This window comes from Cimex lectularius, unplaced genomic scaffold (assembly GCF_000648675.2).
Source record: "Cimex lectularius strain Harlan isolate CLEC.00 unplaced genomic scaffold, Clec_2.1 scaffold2, whole genome shotgun sequence".
NCBI lineage: Eukaryota > Metazoa > Arthropoda > Insecta > Hemiptera > Cimicidae > Cimex > Cimex lectularius.
In genome coordinates, this window is record NW_019394219.1 from 686,110 (window position 1) to 707,385 (window position 21,276).

At 30.9% G+C, this 21,276-nt stretch overlaps 1 protein-coding gene across 10 annotated transcripts in view; it reads right to left on the reverse strand.

Moving 5' to 3' along the window:
- Window positions 1-376: 376 nt before the first annotated feature.
- Window positions 377-21,276, reverse strand: part of LOC106667569 (actin-binding LIM protein 3-like) — a 52,411-nt gene continuing 31,511 nt past the window's right edge. For 2 of the 10 annotated variants that reach the window (XM_024230262.1, XM_024230266.1), the window contains 19 exons: window positions 17,407-17,427; window positions 17,081-17,176; window positions 16,615-16,798; window positions 16,172-16,281; window positions 15,968-16,094; window positions 15,812-15,905; window positions 15,648-15,738; window positions 13,313-13,419; window positions 12,971-13,030; window positions 12,693-12,870; window positions 12,412-12,636; window positions 9,993-10,114; window positions 9,759-9,939; window positions 9,291-9,407; window positions 5,046-5,122; window positions 3,232-3,301; window positions 3,123-3,166; window positions 1,230-1,370; window positions 377-1,168 (listed from right to left, as the gene is read on the reverse strand). In XM_024230262.1, the coding sequence (XP_024086030.1) occupies window positions 1,055-1,168; window positions 1,230-1,370; window positions 3,123-3,166; window positions 3,232-3,301; window positions 5,046-5,122; window positions 9,291-9,407; window positions 9,759-9,939; window positions 9,993-10,114; window positions 12,412-12,636; window positions 12,693-12,870; window positions 12,971-13,030; window positions 13,313-13,419; window positions 15,648-15,738; window positions 15,812-15,905; window positions 15,968-16,094; window positions 16,172-16,281; window positions 16,615-16,798; window positions 17,081-17,176; window positions 17,407-17,427 (2,159 nt within the window). In that variant the 3' untranslated portion in view covers window positions 377-1,054. Of the gene's footprint in view, window positions 1,169-1,229; window positions 1,371-3,122; window positions 3,167-3,231; window positions 3,302-5,045; window positions 5,123-5,199; window positions 5,271-9,290; window positions 9,408-9,758; window positions 9,940-9,992; window positions 10,115-12,411; window positions 12,637-12,692; window positions 12,871-12,970; window positions 13,031-13,312; window positions 13,420-15,647; window positions 15,739-15,811; window positions 15,906-15,967; window positions 16,095-16,171; window positions 16,282-16,614; window positions 16,799-17,080; window positions 17,177-17,406; window positions 17,428-21,276 lie in introns of those variants that run through there. The other 8 variants (XM_014395609.2, XM_014395638.2, XM_024230264.1 and 5 more) reach the window with 7 other exon arrangements.

Genomic DNA, 21,276 nt, shown 5'->3' on the forward strand with positions numbered 1-21,276 from the left:
AAATTCAGCACAAATTTAGCAAAAAACCAAAATCTTTAAGTCAGTTAAGATTAAAATTAATTTAGACTGATAATATCAGTAAAAGTAGCATTAAAGTTGTCATTAAATAATTGTGATTTTTGTGGCTGAAGGTTGGAAGAGGAAAAATAAACCTTCAATAAGAGAGAATGAAATTTGTGCAAAACAAAAACAAAAAAAAGCAAAAATCCAAAAACTAAACCAAAGGCCGATATTTAAATAGGTGAGTTTTTAAATATAAATATTATATTATAATACATTATACTACAAATAGGAAAAAAATAAATATGCTCTCGAATATATTTCTAAGCAATGGTATTTTAGAGCACCATATATAATATATATACTTTTTTTTTGGTTTTTTTTAATTACCCTTCTAACTTAAATAACATAAATAAATATCCGGCACCACAGCGAGGCTATACGTTTTGGTGATATTCCACGGGCTAGGCCTTTAACTGTCTGAAGGAATAGATAAATAAAATATAAAACATTTAATAAAAGCAAAAAGCATGAAACATCAACCTACCACAATTTTTTGTTAAATATATTCTGTTTGTAAGAGTTAAAAGGAAATTCAAAATTTTCAAAATTGCTATCATCAAACTAAACTACCTTTTCTTCTTTTCTATTTGTTTGATTAGACTTTGTTTTGACACAATTGAAGATTTCAAGAGGGGAGGATCAATATGAAAATACAGGGAGAAAAATCATTTCTCACACCTTGACAGCCATTTTAAATTTTATCAAAAAATCATATCTCTTTTAGCACACGCATTTTGTAAAATATAAAGCGTCTTGACCTCTCTTTAAGGCAGTGCAGTGACCGTTTGTGCTTCTGTAATTGAAGAACTGTTTCGTTTTTCCCATTTGCCTTTACGTTCTCGCTTACTTCACAGGTTTTGTGCATGTTGTGGACATTCGGCATTAATTTTCGTGATGTGTGATGATCTTTAAAGACTTGTATGAGAAGCACATGGGAAAAGAGAAATTCCATCCAATCGATTACATCCCTTAGATCTGTTTGAACTCCTCTTCAAAACAGCCTGGCTCTCTTTTTCAAATCGTTTCTCTTCCAAGAAGGCATCATATAAAAATCACTCCTGCTGCACTGAAATAGGGTTTCGAATTCTGCTTGCGATAGATGCCTCTGAAAAAGTTTGCCCAGAAATGTATACATTGCAAATCGGATATTTAAATAAATAATTTACCTCTAAATTACACCTGTCGACATCAGGTGGCAATCTATAGTTACTAGTAATCAAAAGATGGTAAGGATAGACTTTCCCTGGCTGCTGAATTCCGCACATATTCGGCAGAGACCTTCTTAGGTATGACACCCCTCCAACGCTCTGAAATATGTACATTAAACATAATGTGTGGCATTTAGTAACCGTTAATTAATGATTATTTGGAGATCGTTAAACCTACATCACCAGACCACATCTCACGATCTCCAAATAATCGTTAAACATAATTTTCAACAAAAAGGTTTCAGTTCGATGTAAGAGACCCACCACACACTGAACAACACGGAATTTTGATCAACCGACAATTTAGTTGGTTGGTTTTAGCATGAAGAATTATATGAGTGTGCATGCGCAGATGCAACTCAATACTAAACTGTCGCTCTACCTTAGTCTCTACCCATCATGGAAACAAATCAAACTATAATGTTACATAACAAGTACTAATAAATTAAAAAATGAAAATATCATAATAGTAAAAGGAAGAGGTTGATTAAACAAAACAACAGATGATTATTAGTTCCAAATCATATCTTTACCGATAGTAAGTATTGATGACTGTAATTCAATTGTATTATAAATGTATTGATTCTTACAATTAATTAATTTCAACACTTAATTTTATTATTACCATGTCCCAAATCTTATTAACTTCCAACAATTGAAAGATTGAAAGTACGAAAATAAAATTTGTAAAATTAATTTTCCAATGTTATGGAGGCGACTGTGAAAGGTCAATCAAAGCCGCTAACGATCATTGGTTCAAATTCACAAATGATTAAATGTCTACCAGATCCAGTTTTGTAATCAAACCATATCAACTCCCAAAATTAGAAAGTATGAAAATAGTATTTGTAAAAATTTATTTTATAAGCGCAAAAAAAAACCTTATTTCGACATGTCCCAAATCATATTAACTTTCAAAAATTGAAAGCATAAAAATAAAATTTGTAAAATTTATTTTCCAATGTTATGGAGGCGACTGTGAAAGGTAAATCAAGGCCGCTAACGATCATTGGTTCAAATTCACAAATGATTAAATGACTACCAGATCCAGTTTTGTAATCATACTACATCAACTCCCAAAAATAGAAAGTATAAAAATAATATTTGTAAAAATTTATTTTATAAGCACAAAAAACCTTGTTTCAACATGTCCCAAATCATATTAACTTCCAACAATTGAAAGCATAAAAATAAAATTTGCAAAATTTATTTTCCAATGTTATGGAGGCGACTGTGAAAGGTAAATCAAAGCCGCTAACGATCATTGGTTCAAATTCATAAATAATTAAATGACTACCAGATCCAGTTTTGTTATCAAACCATATCAACTCCCAAAAATTTAAAGTATAAAAATAGTATTTGTAAAAATTTATTTTACAAGCGCAAAAAAAACCTTGTTTCAACATGTCCCAAATCGTATTAACTTTCCAAAATTGAAAGTACAAAAATAAAATTTGTAAAATTTATTTGCCAATGGTATGGAGACGACTGTGTAAAGAAAATCAAAGCCGCTAACGATTATTGGATCAAAATTATCTCTTGATAATCAATAAGTTTAGATTACTCTTACTTCTTAATCTTAAAATGTTATTAGTTCTTAGTTTTAAAATGAATTAGTTCTTAGTTTTAAAATGAATAAGTTCTTAGTTTTAAAATGAATATGTCCCAAAGTTAACAAAATTAGTTCAATGAATATCATTGAAAATCAAGTTTAATAATCCTTAAAGTATAAAAATAAAAATGTTTCCACTGTTATGGAGGTGAATGAGAAAAGTAAATCGTAGCTGCTAACGATCATGGGACAATTCAACATGAACATTAAGAATGGAAGAGTAATTAATTTAGACTCACCATTGTTACTCGTTCGGCCTCTGAAATAGATCCAGCAATGGAAACTAAATAAATAAAACAATGTAAAATTTATATTTTCAAAAATAAATAAAATAAATTGATAACTCACCATCTGACTTGGCACTGCTAAAATCCGTGCTAGGAGCTTTATCTCCTAAACCACTATATGAAAAGTCCCCCTGTTTTAAATTAAAAAATATCAAATCAGTTTCACTCGTTCTGTTCAATAAAATACAAAAACTTAATAATCAAAAGAAAAACTTCTAGCAAGTACTAAATACATCTCAAAATATAAACAAAATGATCTAAGCGCAGTACTAACATCAACAAGCACTATAACCGTTGATAAATAAAATTGGCAAATAACACTGTTCAGAAATTATTTTTTAATGTATTGTATAAATTATTTATTAAATATTTCTCATGATTAGGAAGACAAAATATTTTCAAAATTACTCCACTAATTTTAAGCACAATTCAGTGGATTTTAACATAAAATTAATTGGTAATTAAGTTGTTACCTATCATTTTGGTCTGTTTGACTTGTATTTCTCTATCTTTAGTGTGTATTTATTTACTTATTTATTTTCTAATGTAACTTAATGGTCTAACTTACAGGTAGTATTACTGGGCTTCCATATTTACTGAAAATGGATACAGCATTTAATGGTGCATCATCTTTGTGAGCGCAGACAAGTTTTGGGGCTTGTGGTCTAGAGTTTTGTGATGTTTTGTGTGTTGTCCAAGCTGATTTGAACCAGTGTTTTGTGTTGTCAGAATTTGGCAGGTCATTTTTAAGTATGGTGAATCAAAATGATCAGTCGTGCCCAAATTACAGATTCATCATCCTTCAGACCACTCAGAAAATTAAGAAAAAAAGGTTTAACTGAGTTTTAGGAAGGCAGACTAAAAGTGATCATACTTTAGTTATTTACAATAGCTTTATATATCATTTGCAATTCACAGTTAAAATTTCTCGGTGTTAAGTTATTTTTTTGTGACATGATAAAAGGTTGAAATTTAATTTTACCACCTGACGATCAGAGGATGTTCGTTGAGAGGGGTATAAGCAGGGTGAGACACATGGGCTCTGAAGATGGCCCAAAATGTTCTTTCAGACTAAATCAGCAAGGGGCAGACCAAAATGATCAGTAACAAAAAAAAATTACAGGTTCACACAGATCACCTGAAGGAAACTTACAATTTAAAAATTCATGCCACTATTGAGACAGGTACGAAAAAATCAAGAATTAGATGTTTTTTCATATTATTCAGCCCTTCCTTTATTTTAATAAGATTAAATTAACATACTACCAAAAGCTATTAACCACAAAACATTTACCCTTTGGCTTTTTTTTAAATTATTATTTTTAATACAACAGGGGCCATATCAGCTGGCAGGGTGCCTGTTTGTCAGGTTCAAATGCAGAGCCGCTGGATTTGAACCTGGGATCTTTACCTTACAGTGATGAGCACACTGTCAATGCCTAATCCGTTGCGGCCACTGACATCCCTGCCTGAACAAAAATATACAAAAAGAACAATTTTTTTTGTTATAGGTTTTATGATTTTAAGAAAAACAATAAAGCTTGACTTTTTCGTATAGCTAAAATGCAAATATAACAAATAATACCTCTATTGTCATGTTTTAAAATCGTACTTCCATGCACCATTAAGCACTTGATTGCTCATGTTACATGAAAATAAAGCATTAAATAAATGGCTGGCTTCCAAGATCACAAATCATTCTTCAAAAATTAATTACAGAATATAACAATGTACAAATATATATTAAAAAAACTATTAACATTTTACTACAACTGGCAAACTAAAATGCAGAGCTTTGAAAATGAATCTATGAGAAAAATTGAAAAACAACAAATATCAATCCGTGCTTCCACACAACAAAGCCACAAGACTTACTGTCGTGGAGCTGAAGGTGTGTGACCTTGGCGCCAGGCCGTACCCGGGTTTTGGTACTTGTCTCAGCGAGCTGACAACTGTAACATATACACAGACCCGGGGTTTTCTAAGAAGTTACAGGCAGAGCCTTCAATAGCCTTAACCTAGGACTCACCATGTACCTCGCCGACATCATAGGCGGCAGGGTTGATGACTTCCCCATGGGCAACTCGCGTGACGAATAGACTGCACATGCAAAAACAACTACAGCTACTACTTTGTTTAATAAAACAAAAGCCACCTGGTACATTTGTCAATGGTTTAATTGTTTTACAACAAAAATTAAAGTAAGCAAAGTAAAACAATTACATAAAAAGAAAAAGTGTTATATTTTTCATTCTAAATCCTTTCATTTCTAAAAAGTTTATTTATAAAAATATTCATTGTAAGAAAATATAAATTAAATTTAATCATCACATTCTAATCTGTTTGCAAATAAACCATGACTAACTTACTAATTACTGAATAATAAAAATTTTTAGAAATATGTAATTGCTTTCGTTGGTCCAACCATGCAATGTACCAAGTGAAATGAAACAAAACAAAAAAGTGTAGAAATTAAAAAAAAAGATATGGTGAAATCTGAAGGGCAAACATCGTCAGTAATTCAGCAGCCAGAGCTAAAGATTTGTACAACAAAACTGTTTGAAAGCCATGAAGTAAATTGTTAATAAGCTGCCAAAGCATATTTGCAGTTTTTCTACAACTATATGTGAAATTCAAGAATAAAAAAACACCCCAAAACTAAAAACCACACTCAAAAACAACTTACCTCTACATAGCTTATTTAAAATTCTATTATCTAAACACCCATAGAAGTCACTATATAAGGTAAATTAATGTTAATTTTTTTTTTACAAAAGTACAAAAAGTAAAATAAATACATAGTATGAAAGATCAAATAGAAAGAACTGTACAAATTGAAAATTTTTTATTTTGATTATAGCTTCTAATTCTAGTGGAATAAAAAATGCATAGGAATTAAGCAATACATAAATCTCAAGTCTGATCTTCAACTATCTCGGAATGTTTATACATTAGCCATTTACTAATCAAATATTGCAACAAAGAAATCCTTGTCTGTATTATCAGTCTATGTTGCTTTTCTTGAACTAAACACAAAGTTTTAAATTACTTATATTTTATTAGCTATACATTTCGGCCACATTTCTAAGTTATTTGTTAACCAATTTGAAGAGAGAGACCAACGAGGTGGCTCAAAATGCATTGCAAATAAGTCATTCAAAAATTTAAAAAAATTATGTTTAGTTCGAGCAAAACAACAATCCAGACTGAAAATTGTACCAACATTGAAGAAAAGGATTAACTGTCTATTTAGTAAATCCTCGATTAACATCATGGTTAGGGACCTGTAAACAGCAATGTTAAATGAAACAATCTTAATTGAGGATTATCCGATTATGTATACATATGAATAAAAATCAACAGCCGACTGCTACGACAGCACTTTTTAAAGTGTTTATAAAAATTAAAAGAAATGGTTTTCGAGAACCATGAACTAAAATTGTGCTGGGGGGGGGGGGAATGACGTTAACTGAGGATCTGCTGTATTATTTTGTAAGACTTAAATACTAAAAAACCATCCCAGTTGATATATATTTATATAATATATACATACAATTAATTTTATATTACACTAATAATTAGGTTAAGGAAACAGTTTTTCCACTTTTCATTTTTATTATTATTATAACATACTTTATTCTGGAAAAAAAGTAAAAATATATTCTTTAAAAAATATGAAGTATTACATGCAATGCAAAGGCCATCTACAGCTTTTAATTATTATTGAATCCATATCAGATGAGTTTGGTTTCATAAAATTGCTATTTATTTCAATTAATATCATTTTAATCTACTTTATCGTAAATAAATAGGGGTGGGCTCAAAAAGATATTTCTATAATGAAAAAAACTCATTTCGTTAATCAGAGTCAATTGTGAATTGCCCTCACACACAATAGAGAAAGTGAAAAGAGCGTATAGACAAATTTCACACAATAAAACTAGCAACTTACAATGTTTTCAACATGTTGCTCCTAAAAATATTTTGGGATATTGGACTGTGGTCAGCCTGCTCTACTAGAGAGGAAATTTGAGGGGGGGGAAGCACTTGTTTGAAAATTTTGAAAGAAATTTACCATGAGTTTGTTCCAGAATAGCATAACAGCATTGCAATGTAATTATGTTAAGGTTTCAGAGTGATGAGCTTTGATGACGGTTATTATAAGATAATGTCCAGATGCAAACTTCGATAAATAAAAAACCAACTTTCCAAAATGAATAAATATTTTACTTAATTTTTAAAAAGATTCAATAAAACGTTTGACACTTATTGTTAAGTTTGAATTGTTTAATTTATGGATACATTAATTATCTGAGTTCAACGTTTAATTTATGCTTTGTAAAAATGAAAGAGAAATATATTTTCATGAATACTTTTGAAATTAGAAAAAACCAAACTTAATTATCTTAGTCACAAAACAAATAGTAGATACATATTTGTAAATGAATATTTGAATGTAATTATATTCCCATTCTGCAAACACACTACGCATACTTGTTTTAATTAATAAATAAAAAACACAGAATTTTTATACATTTTCATTGTTCATAAACATTTATTCATTCAATTTTAAATAGAAAACTTGGGTGTCGAAGGAAGATCTTAGGAAAGAAAAATTTAAGGTTTGTTAGTTAGGCATAAAACTACATGAAATTCTACAGGCATAATTACAAGTTTCTTTTTTGGAAAAGTTTCGTTTTAAGTGATTAATTTATTAATAAATAAAGACCTTTGTTATTTTTTCCTCTACTAAAATTAAAACTAATAATGATTCCTAATTAAATGCTTACGTGATTTAACATAAACACATCCTTTTATAAACTAACCAAAAAGTTACTGAAACATGCTAATTTTAATCATTTCAGTCCATGCTTTTCAATATAATAAAGCTTTTAAATAAGGCACAAATCATGCTCTAGACTTACAGTTCAGAAGAGAATATTACAGAATCCAAAATACAATTTATATAAATACATAATAAATAATATAAAAAGTCGTACATATATACAACTTTTTCTTTGATTTAAATAATTAACGACAAAATAAAACAAAGTGCAGTGAACATGTCTGAATGTGTACTACAGCAATGAAAATAAGTTAATTTATATAAACACACGTTTTTCTTTAATATTTTCATTATTTTACTCAATTCACACCAATCTCTGACTGAACGTTTATTTTTATTTAAATGTTTTTAGATGACAGTGAAAAAATTAGGGCAATAACTTTTCAGTGTAGTTTTTCTGTTTAACTAATGTTTAATAAGGAACAAGAGTATAAACATAAAACAATGAAAACAAGCAATTTAAAAGGTCTTGTGTACCGACATGGAGGAGGGCAAATGTGGGATCACTGAACTTTTCTTAATTATTTTTTTTATTTTTTTTTTTTTTGTGATACAAGGTTGAAAAATACTAGATATGCATTCAAGCATTCTTCCCAAGGAGCTAAAACAATAATATTTTAAGTAATCTACATCTACATAATTTTTTTGTAATGCATGTTTTTTTCTTTGTTGTCTATGTGCTTCAATGTCATGATTTTTTTTTCATAATATGCAGATGATTTTATTATGATTTTATGATTATGATTCATTTTAAGTAATATTTAAACCCCTTAATAAAAAATTTTATAGCTGACTAAATAAACATCAAAATCTTCAAATGTTTTACTTTATATCTCCAATTATAATTTATTTGAAGGCAATGTTATGACATTATTTATAGGTTATATGGTTTTAAGTTGAATCATTTTTTAAGAAAAAATTTTGTATGCTAAAACATGTTCTTGTGCCTTTAGCCTCAGCCGCTGCCTGCCCCCTTCCTAATTTATAGATTAATATACATTATGTAATGAATTTCAAAGCAAATGATTTGAACTGATATCCTTTTGGTAGGGAAAATCATAAAAAGTGATTCATGATGATGAGAACAGGAAGGGAAGGGTGTGGGAGGTCTTTACTCACTACCGAGGTGATCCCACATTTGTACCCCCTTGTAAACAAAGCCCTATTTAATCTTTTCTAACTTAATAAATGATTGATCTATCTATCTGAATTTTTCAATAATCTTTGTGTGTTGTTAACTGCACTTGTATTTTGGAGAGGTCATCGATAATTACCATTGTATGTCGGTATGGTTGGTATTGACCTCCCAACTGAGGACCTGTAGCTCGAGCACCTGTCTAATGTCTCATCATCATCCCAGGGCCTAGGTGCATCTAAATTCCTCGAAGGGGCTGCAAAGTCACTTTAGTTACAACAACAAAACCGGCAAAACAAAACAGGAGTCTTGGGACCCTCTCAATTCTTGAACCAGGTTTTTTAATTTTCTAAAATCTAATTAAAATAATTCGTACAATTTGAATTATTTCTTATTGTTTGAAGTGCTGCAAAACACAATAAGCATGGTGAAGTGTGCAAAAATGAAAATGAAAACAAGTGCTCAAAATAAGAAAAGAATGTTAAACAATTAACCCTTACATAAAAATATATAAAAAATAAAATAAAATAAAACATTAAGAATTCATGGCATTTTTTTATTTATCATTATTTTAATGTAGTGAATTTGGAATCAATTTAACACTTACATGCGTTAATTGGGCTTTGGTATCTAAGTCTATGAGATGGCTGTGAGGCTGCTGACGGCGACCTAGAAGCATTTCTCGGGTCGAGTTGCCTCTGGCGCATCACCCTCTCCCGCTCTTTGACATTGGCTAAGAAAACCTTTCCCATGCCAGAACTCAGCTTTGAAAGCTCTGCCTCCTCCTTCTAAAAAGTTTTAATGTAAAAGTGCAAAACAGAGGTAATTCGTTAGGTTATACCTTGAGTTTTGCAGCATCTACAGTGGTCACTTTCGTTTTCGTTACAGTCGCGTCGACCACATCCTCCTCTTCATCGGACTCCACCATGCCTTTGTAAGAATCAGACCACCTCCTCCTCCGTTCTAAACATTAATATCAGGAATTTTTTTTTTACTTTGTCCTCAGCATGGCAAAACCTAAACTTAAACTTTTCAAGCAATATTCACCATTTAATAATGGGGAAAGGGAGGAGGGTAGAATAGAAGAAAAGAGAATAGAAAAAGGAGAAAAACTATTTAAAAAACACAAACTGAGGAAACAATATTTAGAGAATAGGAAATGAGCAAGGAAAAATATGAGTGATAGAGAAGGAGGAATGGAAGAAGAAAGAAAGAAACTAGTTAATTTAATTCACAATTAAAATCTTTCAAGGTATCTTAATTTTTAAATTTGACTGACTTTTTCTTAGCCCCATAGACATCTCCCAGACCTCTTTATTAAATAGAAAAACAATTTAGAAAATACATTAAAACATTTTTTTAACGGTGAAAATCCGTTGGTTTTTTGTCTCTCCAATTTTTACTACTTTAACCCCCTGCCTTACTATTATGTGATAACTTCTTTTAAAGGAGGCAATGTTCAATTTTTAAACCAAGTTAACTCGAGCTAAATTTGTTTTTTCTTAATTCTAGATTTTATCCCGGATAGTTTCATTGTAGTTCTTTACAATTACACACACATCTCTTTTAATAGGACCTACCGCCGGTAGATATTAGCAAACATAATTTTTGCTACTAAAAACGAAAAGAATGGTTTTTATGAAATCTTGTTGTGTTTATTTTGCGCCAAATGTCCAAATTTTTTGTTTTTTCATAAAATGAATGATGCTGGTAGTAACTGAGAAAGTGATTCAGATTATCAATTTTTCCGAATCTGTCAGCCGATCTTAGGACATGCGCAGTATGAAGTAGAAAAATGAGACCATCATATCACCATACTTCTGCCTTGATTGACAAGTGGCCTTATATGTGACACCATGCTTCAAGACACCATTCTCAACTTTGACTCTCTTTTGATTTGCTATTACTTTTTATTCATTTACTTGTACACTATATTATAATAAATGTTTTCACATTTGTAAATAATAATAATAATAATAATACATACATACAGTAGACTCTCAATCAACCAAGGTGGTTGGTATCAGACCTACCTCGGATAATTGAAAAATTCGGATACTCTGACTATTAAAAAAATAAAATAAAATGAAAATTAATTAAAAACGCATTTTGCACAAAAATATGTTTATTTTGCATATATTGTTACCATAACCAACCTTCACTTTGCAATTTTTCAATATCGGTGGGAAATTTTTTTAGCTAAGATCATGACTTGTTCTTTGATAATCGGACCAGAAATACTCATTCCTTTGCTCCTCTGTTGAACAAACCACAAAAAGATAGCCTCATTCGTCAATGGGCCCTCTGGAGGCTTCATTAACTTCCGGTAGGCCGGTGTAGAACCCAGCGACGGCAATTGGCCACTAGCCCCTTTACCAGCTAGTTAAATTGCCTTTTTTTTAGTCAAAACCCATTTTTGTTTGGTTTCGCATTCAGCCATTTTATACTTACATACACTGTTCAATGTTTAATTTTATACTTAAGTATGTGCAAACATAAAATAAGAGAAAACTAAAAAGCTGAGTAGGAGAATCTAGGAAATTACCAGTACCGGATATTATCGTAATGATGCCATTACAGCTTCTAAGAAAATATTTGTACTTATTCCCACGACTGGGGATTAGATGGTTTTATTAGTTTAGTTTACATATATATTTAACACGCGTTTTTAATTTTTTTTAAAATCTCGGATTACTAGGAGTTATCTGTGGTTTTAGCATTGGTTAATCCGAAAACATTTATTGAAAATTTTAACTCGGTTAACCCGAAAATTGGATAACCGGATGTCGGTTAATCAAGAGTCTACTGTATTTTAATTGCAAATTTTTTATTTTTTTGACTGCCCTGGTTAACTTATGATAATAATTAAACAATTTTGAGGGGCATCGGTGGCCACAACCGTTTAGGCATTGACAGGGCACTCACCTCTGAATAATGTCCTAGGTTCAAATGCAGTGGCCCTGAATTTAAACCTGACATACAATTTTTTTTTTTTTTTTTTTTCAAAAACACCAGTACCCAAGGATTCATAGTTGAAATACCCTCATTGATAAAAAAATTTAAACAATTGATATGTCAAATTGGTACATAAATAAAATCAAATTTTAAAAAATATGAAAGAACTTTTACATGCCATAAAAAATATCAATTGCTAATTTAAAAAATAGGTGATTTTTGTAACAAACTTCAGAAAAAAACTTGTAAGGCAAGGGGTTAAATATAGATAGATTTTTGTTTAATACTCATTGTTTTTTGCTTACCTGGGTCTGTATAAGGATAAGGTGGTGCAGGAAAGTCATCTCTCTCAATCTTAGGCTTGTCAGTTGGCTTAGGCGGATGTGCGTCTGGGAAGTGGGCGAGTTCAATGGGCTCTTCGTTATTCATATGAGGTGATTTCGGCCTATCTCTTGCAAGAGACTCGACGAGGCCAGTCATTGCCCCACTCCTGGACCACTTACCGCTTCCTCTAAGGCTGCCTCTTCCTTCTAAAAATAAATTCAAATTGGACTCCCTTTATTATCCCAACGAGAACGGAACTTACGTTGAGGCCTGTGGAAATGAGGTGATGTCGTCATTTTCTTGTCGTACGGATCAATTGGCTTCTTCAGATATCCAAGCGTCGGCTCCTCCGTTAAGTAGCTATAAGTATATATTCGACTTATATCAGTGTAGTCACCCTTTTTATACTCCCTTAGCAATAATCCTGGACTGCCAGCTCGCTGAAAGAAAAACAAATGTGAATAAAAACAGACCCAATGTTCAAATTATTCTAACAAAAGTTGACCACAAACTTCACAAAAAAAGCTAATGAGAATTTACCTTTTTGTCAATGCCATAAATAGAGCCATTCAAGCTAGTGCCATGAGAATGTAGTGAGAGCTGTAACACAACACAATTCAAAGTGCAAATGATCACACAATTTCGCATTGCTGAAGATGTGAAGCAAAACAGCACTTGTAAATTATAAATGAAAACATGTAAAATGATTATGGCTTAGTTTTTATTTATGAAAATGTGATTATAAACAAATAAAAAGGAAGAAAACCATACCATAGGTAATTAGTTAAAAACAAAATAGAAAAATACATGACTTTAAGTCGTAATGGCATGTGAAAATTTATCAATTTATGAAAGCTAATAGATGATAGATAATAGAATTACCGGAATGTCACTATTACTGATTCGGTCTATCTCACTGTGAGAATGCCCATTTGCCATTTGTTCAGTCTGAGGACCAGGTCCACATTTGGGATGCCAGATTGCAGTACCTAAATTGATTAAAATTTTATCTTTGACTGAAGAAAGTAAATTAATATACATACACTTTCTTAAGAAAAAAGAATATAGCTACAAAACTGCAGTTAGTATTAATAATTGAGGTGGAGTGAGCATACCAATTAACTAGTTGGATAGTACTACTCACAAATTGGTTTTAGCAGTTATCCGTATTTCGAGCATTAAATGTACAAGCATATTTTTCAATTGTAGGACGTGACTTATAAATCCACCATCCCAAAGAACAGCTGGTTGCCGTTCAACTGAGTTGGATTAAAAAACTAGCTGTTCTTTGGGGCAGTAGATTTATAAATCACATCCAATTCATGTTGAAAAACATGTTTGTACAATTAAGCTTGACGATTAAATAATGCTCAAAATCCAGATAGCTGTTAAAACCAGTTTGTGATTATTACTACTCTTTCCAACCGATTCACATCATTTTGTTGTACATATTAATGATCACCTTAACATATTATCAACTATCAAATTTAGTTTTTATTGTTGTTAATGAATTTCATTGTGTACACTTGTATAATACAATACAAAAATAAATAACAACTGTACTTTAATTGTACCTCAAATAGATCAAAAATATAACACTAGCTTTTACCCGTGACTTTGTCCACGCGGGATTATGTTTTAATGTACCTTTCTAATGCAATGCAGTGTTAGTATGTCTTTCTAATAACTTGTTTCTCAAATTCTTCTCTCCTTCAGTTCTTACTGGTCTATACATGGTAAAAAAATTGTCCGTTTGATCCCCTTAGGATGAAATTTCAAAAAATCCTTTCTTAGTGGCTATCCGTGTCATTATAGGAATTCACTTTCGAAATTTCAGCCCTTTACAGATCCAGCGGTTTGGTCTGTGCGTTGTTTGGCAGGCAGTTATGGAACTGTTTTATATATATAAATTACAAACGAATTTGTTTGTTTTATTGTGACATATTTATTTACTAATCCCCCGCATATCAGAAGTATAAATAAATAATTATAACCTTTATAGAAATGATGAATGGTGGATTGAGTGCGGTGTTCAATCCTTTTAAAAAGATAGTTCCTACTCACAGTAAGTTGTTTACAACGATCCGGATTTCGAGATTATAGTTCATCATCAGGTTGTAGAACTCCTTCTGGTGATGAGCTAAGGGCTCGAAATCCAGATTGTTGAAAAAAAATACTGTGAGTACGAACTATTTTTTTAAAAGGATTTTAACTTATTGAAAAAAAAAGGAGGATTTTATTGGTTTTTTAGACTTATATGAGGTAACCTTTCTCGACCACGTTTTTAATTTTTATTTTTACTGTAATTTTAGCTATAATTTTTAATTATTAATGTATTCAATTTAAATTAATGTTTAGATGCTGAGCCCCAAAAAACATAATGTACTTCTGTGCCCAAAACACCATGTTGTTTAATTTCCTATTAAGGTTTTAAAGTAAGATATTCAATTATTGTTGTAATTATTGTTTTTTCATGTTTTAATTGTTTGTTTATATGATAATAAAACAGGCCCTGAAGATGACAGTATAAAACTGTCGAAAGCTCGACGAAAACCGTAAGGAAGTTTTCTCTGTTTTGACCTCTTCCGAAGATCCTCTGAAAAGACTTCTTGTATCCAGCAGGTCGATAATCTAGTTCATCGTTGGATTTTAACTTATGTTAAATTATTTTATGATTGTGAGATTTTAAAAAGCACAGTTCTATCAGAAACCAACTGCCTAAAGTAACCAATTCCTAAATAAATTTATAAATTAACAAAAAAAAATTTTTTTTTAATTTATTTAAGATGAATTTCATTTGTTTTTCTTGTTTTTAACTTACTTTTTTTTTTTCGATTTTGTGCCTTGTTTAAAATTAAATGGTAAAAGGAATGACAGAGGTATTCTCCTGTTTAACTAAGACTACTAACAGTAAACAATTGGCTTTTAACGCCTGATACAATCTATACGTTCTTTTGAAAATAACATTTTGTTGGTCCCTTTGCAAATACGCTTTCTGGCTTGATGCCAAAATCTTTGCAAACGGTAGTCAAATTCCAGAATATTATTATTTTAGCATTAGTCATATCCTGGATCTGATTATGAACACCTTTCATTCTATTGTGTGAAATGTTGATAAGATCTTAACGGGCAAGGCCGATTACAGTTGTTAAACCCAACATGCCTACGGGAGGCTGTAATATTTATTTACATGTTGTAATTTGTTTTCTCGATTTACCTTGCAAATACATTTCTTCTCCGTCTCCAAACGGGTCACCACATTTTGTACACCTGGCACAAGTTGGATGAAAGTGATGATTGTCACCGGCCTAAACAGTAATATCAAAATATAATCCTCGTTTCAGTTGAAAATAAAACAATTGCATAAAATAAGAAACAAACCTGTAATACTTTACCAGAAATAAACCTACTACAGTATGCACATTTCACACCAAAATTTTTGTGATAATCCTTCTCACAATAAGGTTCTCCATCTCTTTAAAAAATAATAATAAAAAGTTACAAACTGCCTGTTAAAACACAACATGAAATACACACTTTCCCATGTATTCTCCATGTAAAGGAACTCCACAGACGGTACACTTGAAGCACCAAACATGCCACTGACGGTCTAGAGCAATCACTGCCTGGCCTTCCTTAAGTTCTCCAAAACAGCGACTGCACTCTGAAAAATAATTCGTATTTATCTGTGACCGTAATCAAAGACGTGGAAATGCTTGAAACTTTGACAGAAATAAAAACCTGTGATTGACGCAGATTGGGTGTTGTTTTCTTCGGGTAAATTGCTGCACTTGGAGCACAACACTATTTTACCAGTGTAAGTCACTCGCTCACCACTTGGGAAAGCTTGCCTTAAAAATAAATTATCTTTTATTATTATGTTTGAACATTAATTCTTTCTTGTGTTACAGGCTGGATCAATGTAGGTTTTTCTTCAAGAACAAGAATTCTTTTAATAGATGGGGGATTTCCTTAAAGAGAAGGGAAAGCAGAAGCCCCTGAAATCGATATTGAAAAAATAAAAATAAAGATTTTAAGAAAATCGGGAATTCTTGTTCTTGAAGATTAATTCTCTACATTAATTCATTTTGTCAAACTAACAAGATCAAATTTATCATTAAATCAAAAATGTATAAATATTTTTGCTAATTTGATTTAATGTTTTGTTGTGATATTTAACTCACTTGCAGTTGGCACAAGTGAAACAGCTTTGGTGGTAAGTCTTGCCAAGGGCGGTCACAACCTCACCCTGAACGTATTGCTGGCAAGTGGCACACTTTGTGCCGTGTTTCTTCTGATAATCCTCCGTGCAATAATAAGCATCGTCTTTGCAGAAGAAGCCGCCCTTTGCGAGGGATTTTTTACAAACTAAAAACAAAAATCACAATTAAAAAATTCTAAAAGAAAATTCCTTTAATAAGGATGTAGAGAATTGAGGTTAATCTCGTTTTCACAAGTGGCCTATCCTAGGATATCTTTCAATTAATGACAACAAAAAACTGATAAAACGAAATAAACGTTTTGTTAAAAGAAATGCTGAATCAAGGTCTTTTTATCTTTGTTTTGTAATTCACAGCAGAATCTAACGATAAAAAATTTAAAAAAAAAACAAAGACAATGTAAAGTTTAATATCATTTTTGAACACTTACCAACACATTTGAAACAGTCGTTGTGGAAATATTTTTCTTGAACTTTCAGCACAGGGCCAGTACACTTCTTTTTACAGCATTGGCAATATGTCTTTCCTGCAAGCATAATTTCAATCAGCACAAGGACAAAGAATGGGAGGGGGGTGTTAGGAAAACTGTCAAAGCTAATCAGTGACTTATGTGACTTATCTTAAGGTTGATCAGAAAAAAAGCCAGGGACACGCGAGTCCATAAAATATTAGATTAAACAAAAAAAAATGTGTACGGGAAGAACAATCAAGTTTCATTTAAAACAAAGAGTTATATTTAATAATTATAATACATACCACTCTCATCAATTTTTTCCTCTAAGAGCAAGCATGAAACATTTTATAATGATTAGATTTTTATCTAATAAAAACTTTCTTATTATTTTAAAACAAGTTATTACTCGGTACCAATTATGAGTTTTCATATTATTCGATTGTCAAATGAATTAATAAGTAACATTTATAGCTGCAGAAAGAACATCTGTATAAGTAGTAAGAAATCTGTATAAATATTAAGTATATCTGTATTTTAAGTGGAGCCACTGAGAGATGAAACTGCAAGGTTTTTATTGCCTCTATGACATTTAACCAGACACAATTGACCTTTAGCTAAACGGTTTATACAGGAACCTTTGTTGAATGCATACTGCACCAATTTATAGTATCTCGGTCATTTAACAATTAACTAAAAAACTGTGAATAGGTCAAATGAGTCAATAAACAATTTACTTAATAACTAACTTCATTATGATTTGTTTATAAAATGATACACTCAGAGTTTGTTTGAAAGTTGGATATAAAAAAATCTTAGGCTATTTAATGAAAATGAGCTCAACAATAGGAAATATAATTTTAAAAATTACTTTAATTATGTTTAATTAAAACTTTCAATTTGCTTCTTTTGTGTGTGTGTGAAAAATAACAAAACTTCCAGCAAGTAGAGCAGAGTTATTCTTGTAAAATTTTAAAATAACCTTGTCTACATCTTTTGAATGAATCATCAGAATTCCTCAGGCGAAGGTAAATATTTAGTTTGAAAGTGTTAAATCTTGAGAAAAAAAAATCCAATTATCAAAACAAAACCATTTTAAATTGAAAGAATCACTTCAAATTATAAGTGCATTCAATATCAACTAACAAATAAAGTAAATAGCAGTGTCAAATAGCAATAGCATGATGTACGATTATTTAATTATTACCATCTTAAAAAAAATGATGACTCAAATTATAATTAATAGTTTAAATGATCTATAAATCTTTAATTAAATTTTATTAATATTACGTATTTAATATTAAAGCTTACCTACAAGCTTATGACAATTACAGGTATTGGATTTTGGTCTGACCATTGACCATGCATCAAAAGGCATTTGGGTGTAAAAACAGAATAATTTATTGCTTTTACTCACATTGTTAAACATTTAAAAAATTTCTCTGTTATGCATCATAAGCAATAGCATTAAAATAAAGTTCAATGAGGTTGAATGAGAAAACCTAAACATTATTTCATGCCTGTTGCATAGATTACAATGCTCAAGAGTCAATGGCATTTTTATTACTCATTTTAGTGTTGTGTACATATGATGTAAACGAGTACGCTTATCTCCAAATGCATCAACCTCTTAATCAACTGGTAAAATATGGCACAATTTGAAACAAAAATCTTTCCTTAATTTTACTTTTAATAGAATATTAAGATGGTGTTACAAAAGTAAGTGTAAAGCCGTTAACAAATGAAATTTACATTCAAATCAGAAAAAAGTATCTTCAATTAGTAAACCAATTTGTCTAATAAGTCAGTAAGTTAAAGTTAAAAGTAAGTTTCAATAATCCTAAATATAGTTTTAATAAATCTGTTGTACACATTCTGCATGAATATGGTCAAAATGAACATTCCATGCAATTTAAATATTATACAGACAACGCAGCAAGCTTGAATTTTGTTCCAAATTCGAACTGACATATTATATAGAATAGTTATTCATATATCGTGAGATGCGGTCGGGTGTGATGTAGGTTTCAGAAAAACATTTTCTTTATCGTGCCAACATTTCGATCTTTTATTGAGATTATCTTCAGGGCCTGGGATTTACAAACAATGTTTACATTTAACAAATACATTTAGGATGTAGAAAAGTGAATTTATACAATGTAAAATATATTTTATATTCAAACAAAGTATTTCTACTCACTCAAAGTGTTTGTCTTCTGTGTGTTTGAATATAAAATATATTTTGCATTGTATAAATTCACTTTTCCACATCCTAAATGTATTTGTTAAATGTAAACATTGTTTGTAAATCCCAGGCCCTGAAGATGATCTCAATAAAAGATCGAAACGTTGGCACGATAAAGAAAATGTTTTTCTGAAACCTACATCACACCCGACCGCATCTTACGATATCTGAATAACTATCGATTAACAGTCACTAATCTCTACACATTATATAGAATCTTTCATATAAGTTAGTTTGGGATTAAAATTTTGGCATTCTGCTTGTATCAGTTTGAATTTATTTTTTTTTTTTTGGAATTTCTAAATTTGTGGAAATTGGCTGTGAATATCTGTATACAAGAGAGTTTAGACTTAAGAAATTTGTAATAAAAATCAGTGTTTTATAACCAGATCAATATATAGGTTAACATCATGTACTTGCCATACCTTATATGAATAAATCACCAATTTATTTTAAATTAAATGAAAAGATGTCATAGTTACATTGCAGTGTACATATTTACGTATTTTTCTTAATCTTCCTTTAACGATTTATTTGGAAACATTTGTTCCTAAACATTTGATTAAAAAATAATCTTTTATTTACATTGTGTACATATATTTTATCGCTCTGACAAACATTTTTTTTCCATGATTGGCAAGAAAATTCCATTAACAATTTTTTTTTTTTTTAAACAAGGGTTCATAACAGCAGAGGTCATATATAATAACCATTGGGGTGCCGGTGTTTTTGAAAAAAAAAAAAAAAAAAAAATTTGTTGCTGGATTTGAGCCTGGGACCTTTACTTTACAATGATGAGCGGCTGTGTCGGCACCATAACCGCTGAAGCCACCGACACCTCCCATTTGTTTATTGTTGTATTATAGAAATTTAGTACTCAAAATTAATTGAAATGGTTAAGAGTACAACAGGATAGTAAATAAAAGAACAATTAAGAATAGGACATTAGGATGGGTTTGTTCAATAATATAAAATGAAGTACTTTTACAAAAAAAAATTCACTTCAATAATAATGAAAATTTGACCGTTTTTGATCTCTTAAAATTAAGAGCCTTGAAAACAATTCACTGGTTGGCATAAATTCTACAAGAAAATATTTTCAATGGGGCCATATTTTTTTTTTTTCCGTACATCATTCAATTGATAGGAGGATAAGTTATATACACTGATAATTTTATAGTTATAGATACCAAGAAGCAAAAAAAAAAGTGGCCCTTTATATTTTTAATTATCTCTTTGGACAACCCTCCATTATCTTAAAACAATAGTTGGTCCATTTTAAAGGATTGGAGGTAAATACAACACAGACAAAATCTTTGAATAGTCAATCTTTTCTTTGATGGTCTTTCTATAAAGCTTCTTTCTAATGTTCCAGTGGTTTGATTTTTTTAAGTTGTACCATTTTTAATTTTCAAATTTGTTTGAGTGATGGTTTTAAGTGATACAGATTTGGCTAGAATCTCAGCATTGTTGGACCATTGAAGAAGTCAAGCGTATGGTGGCCAGGGAGCTTAACATTCCCAGAACAATTATCCGAAGGGAACAATTGTCCATCGCAACCAAGATACTGGAGGTATTCAAGAATCATGAAGGTCGCTATCATGTCACATCTCAGAGAGAGAAGATCTTTCTACCATTGTTGGGATCAAGAAACGACTTCATCAAGTTAGAAACGTTATTGTCAGTTTAGGAACTGAAAGGCAAAGATTTTCAGAAGCTGGATTACACGTGAGAAGGCTTGCCACTGGTTCAGAATTTCTGACAAAGCAAAGAAAAGCTCAGTTATGTTTCACAAGAAATCAATTGGTCAGAGCAAGATTCGACTAAAGTCTTGTTTTCGGATGAGTCAAAGTTTTGTGTTAGGTCTTCTGGCAGCTGAGAGATGGTTTGGAGAAGAACTGGAGAGCAATATATCCCCGCAATATTGTCA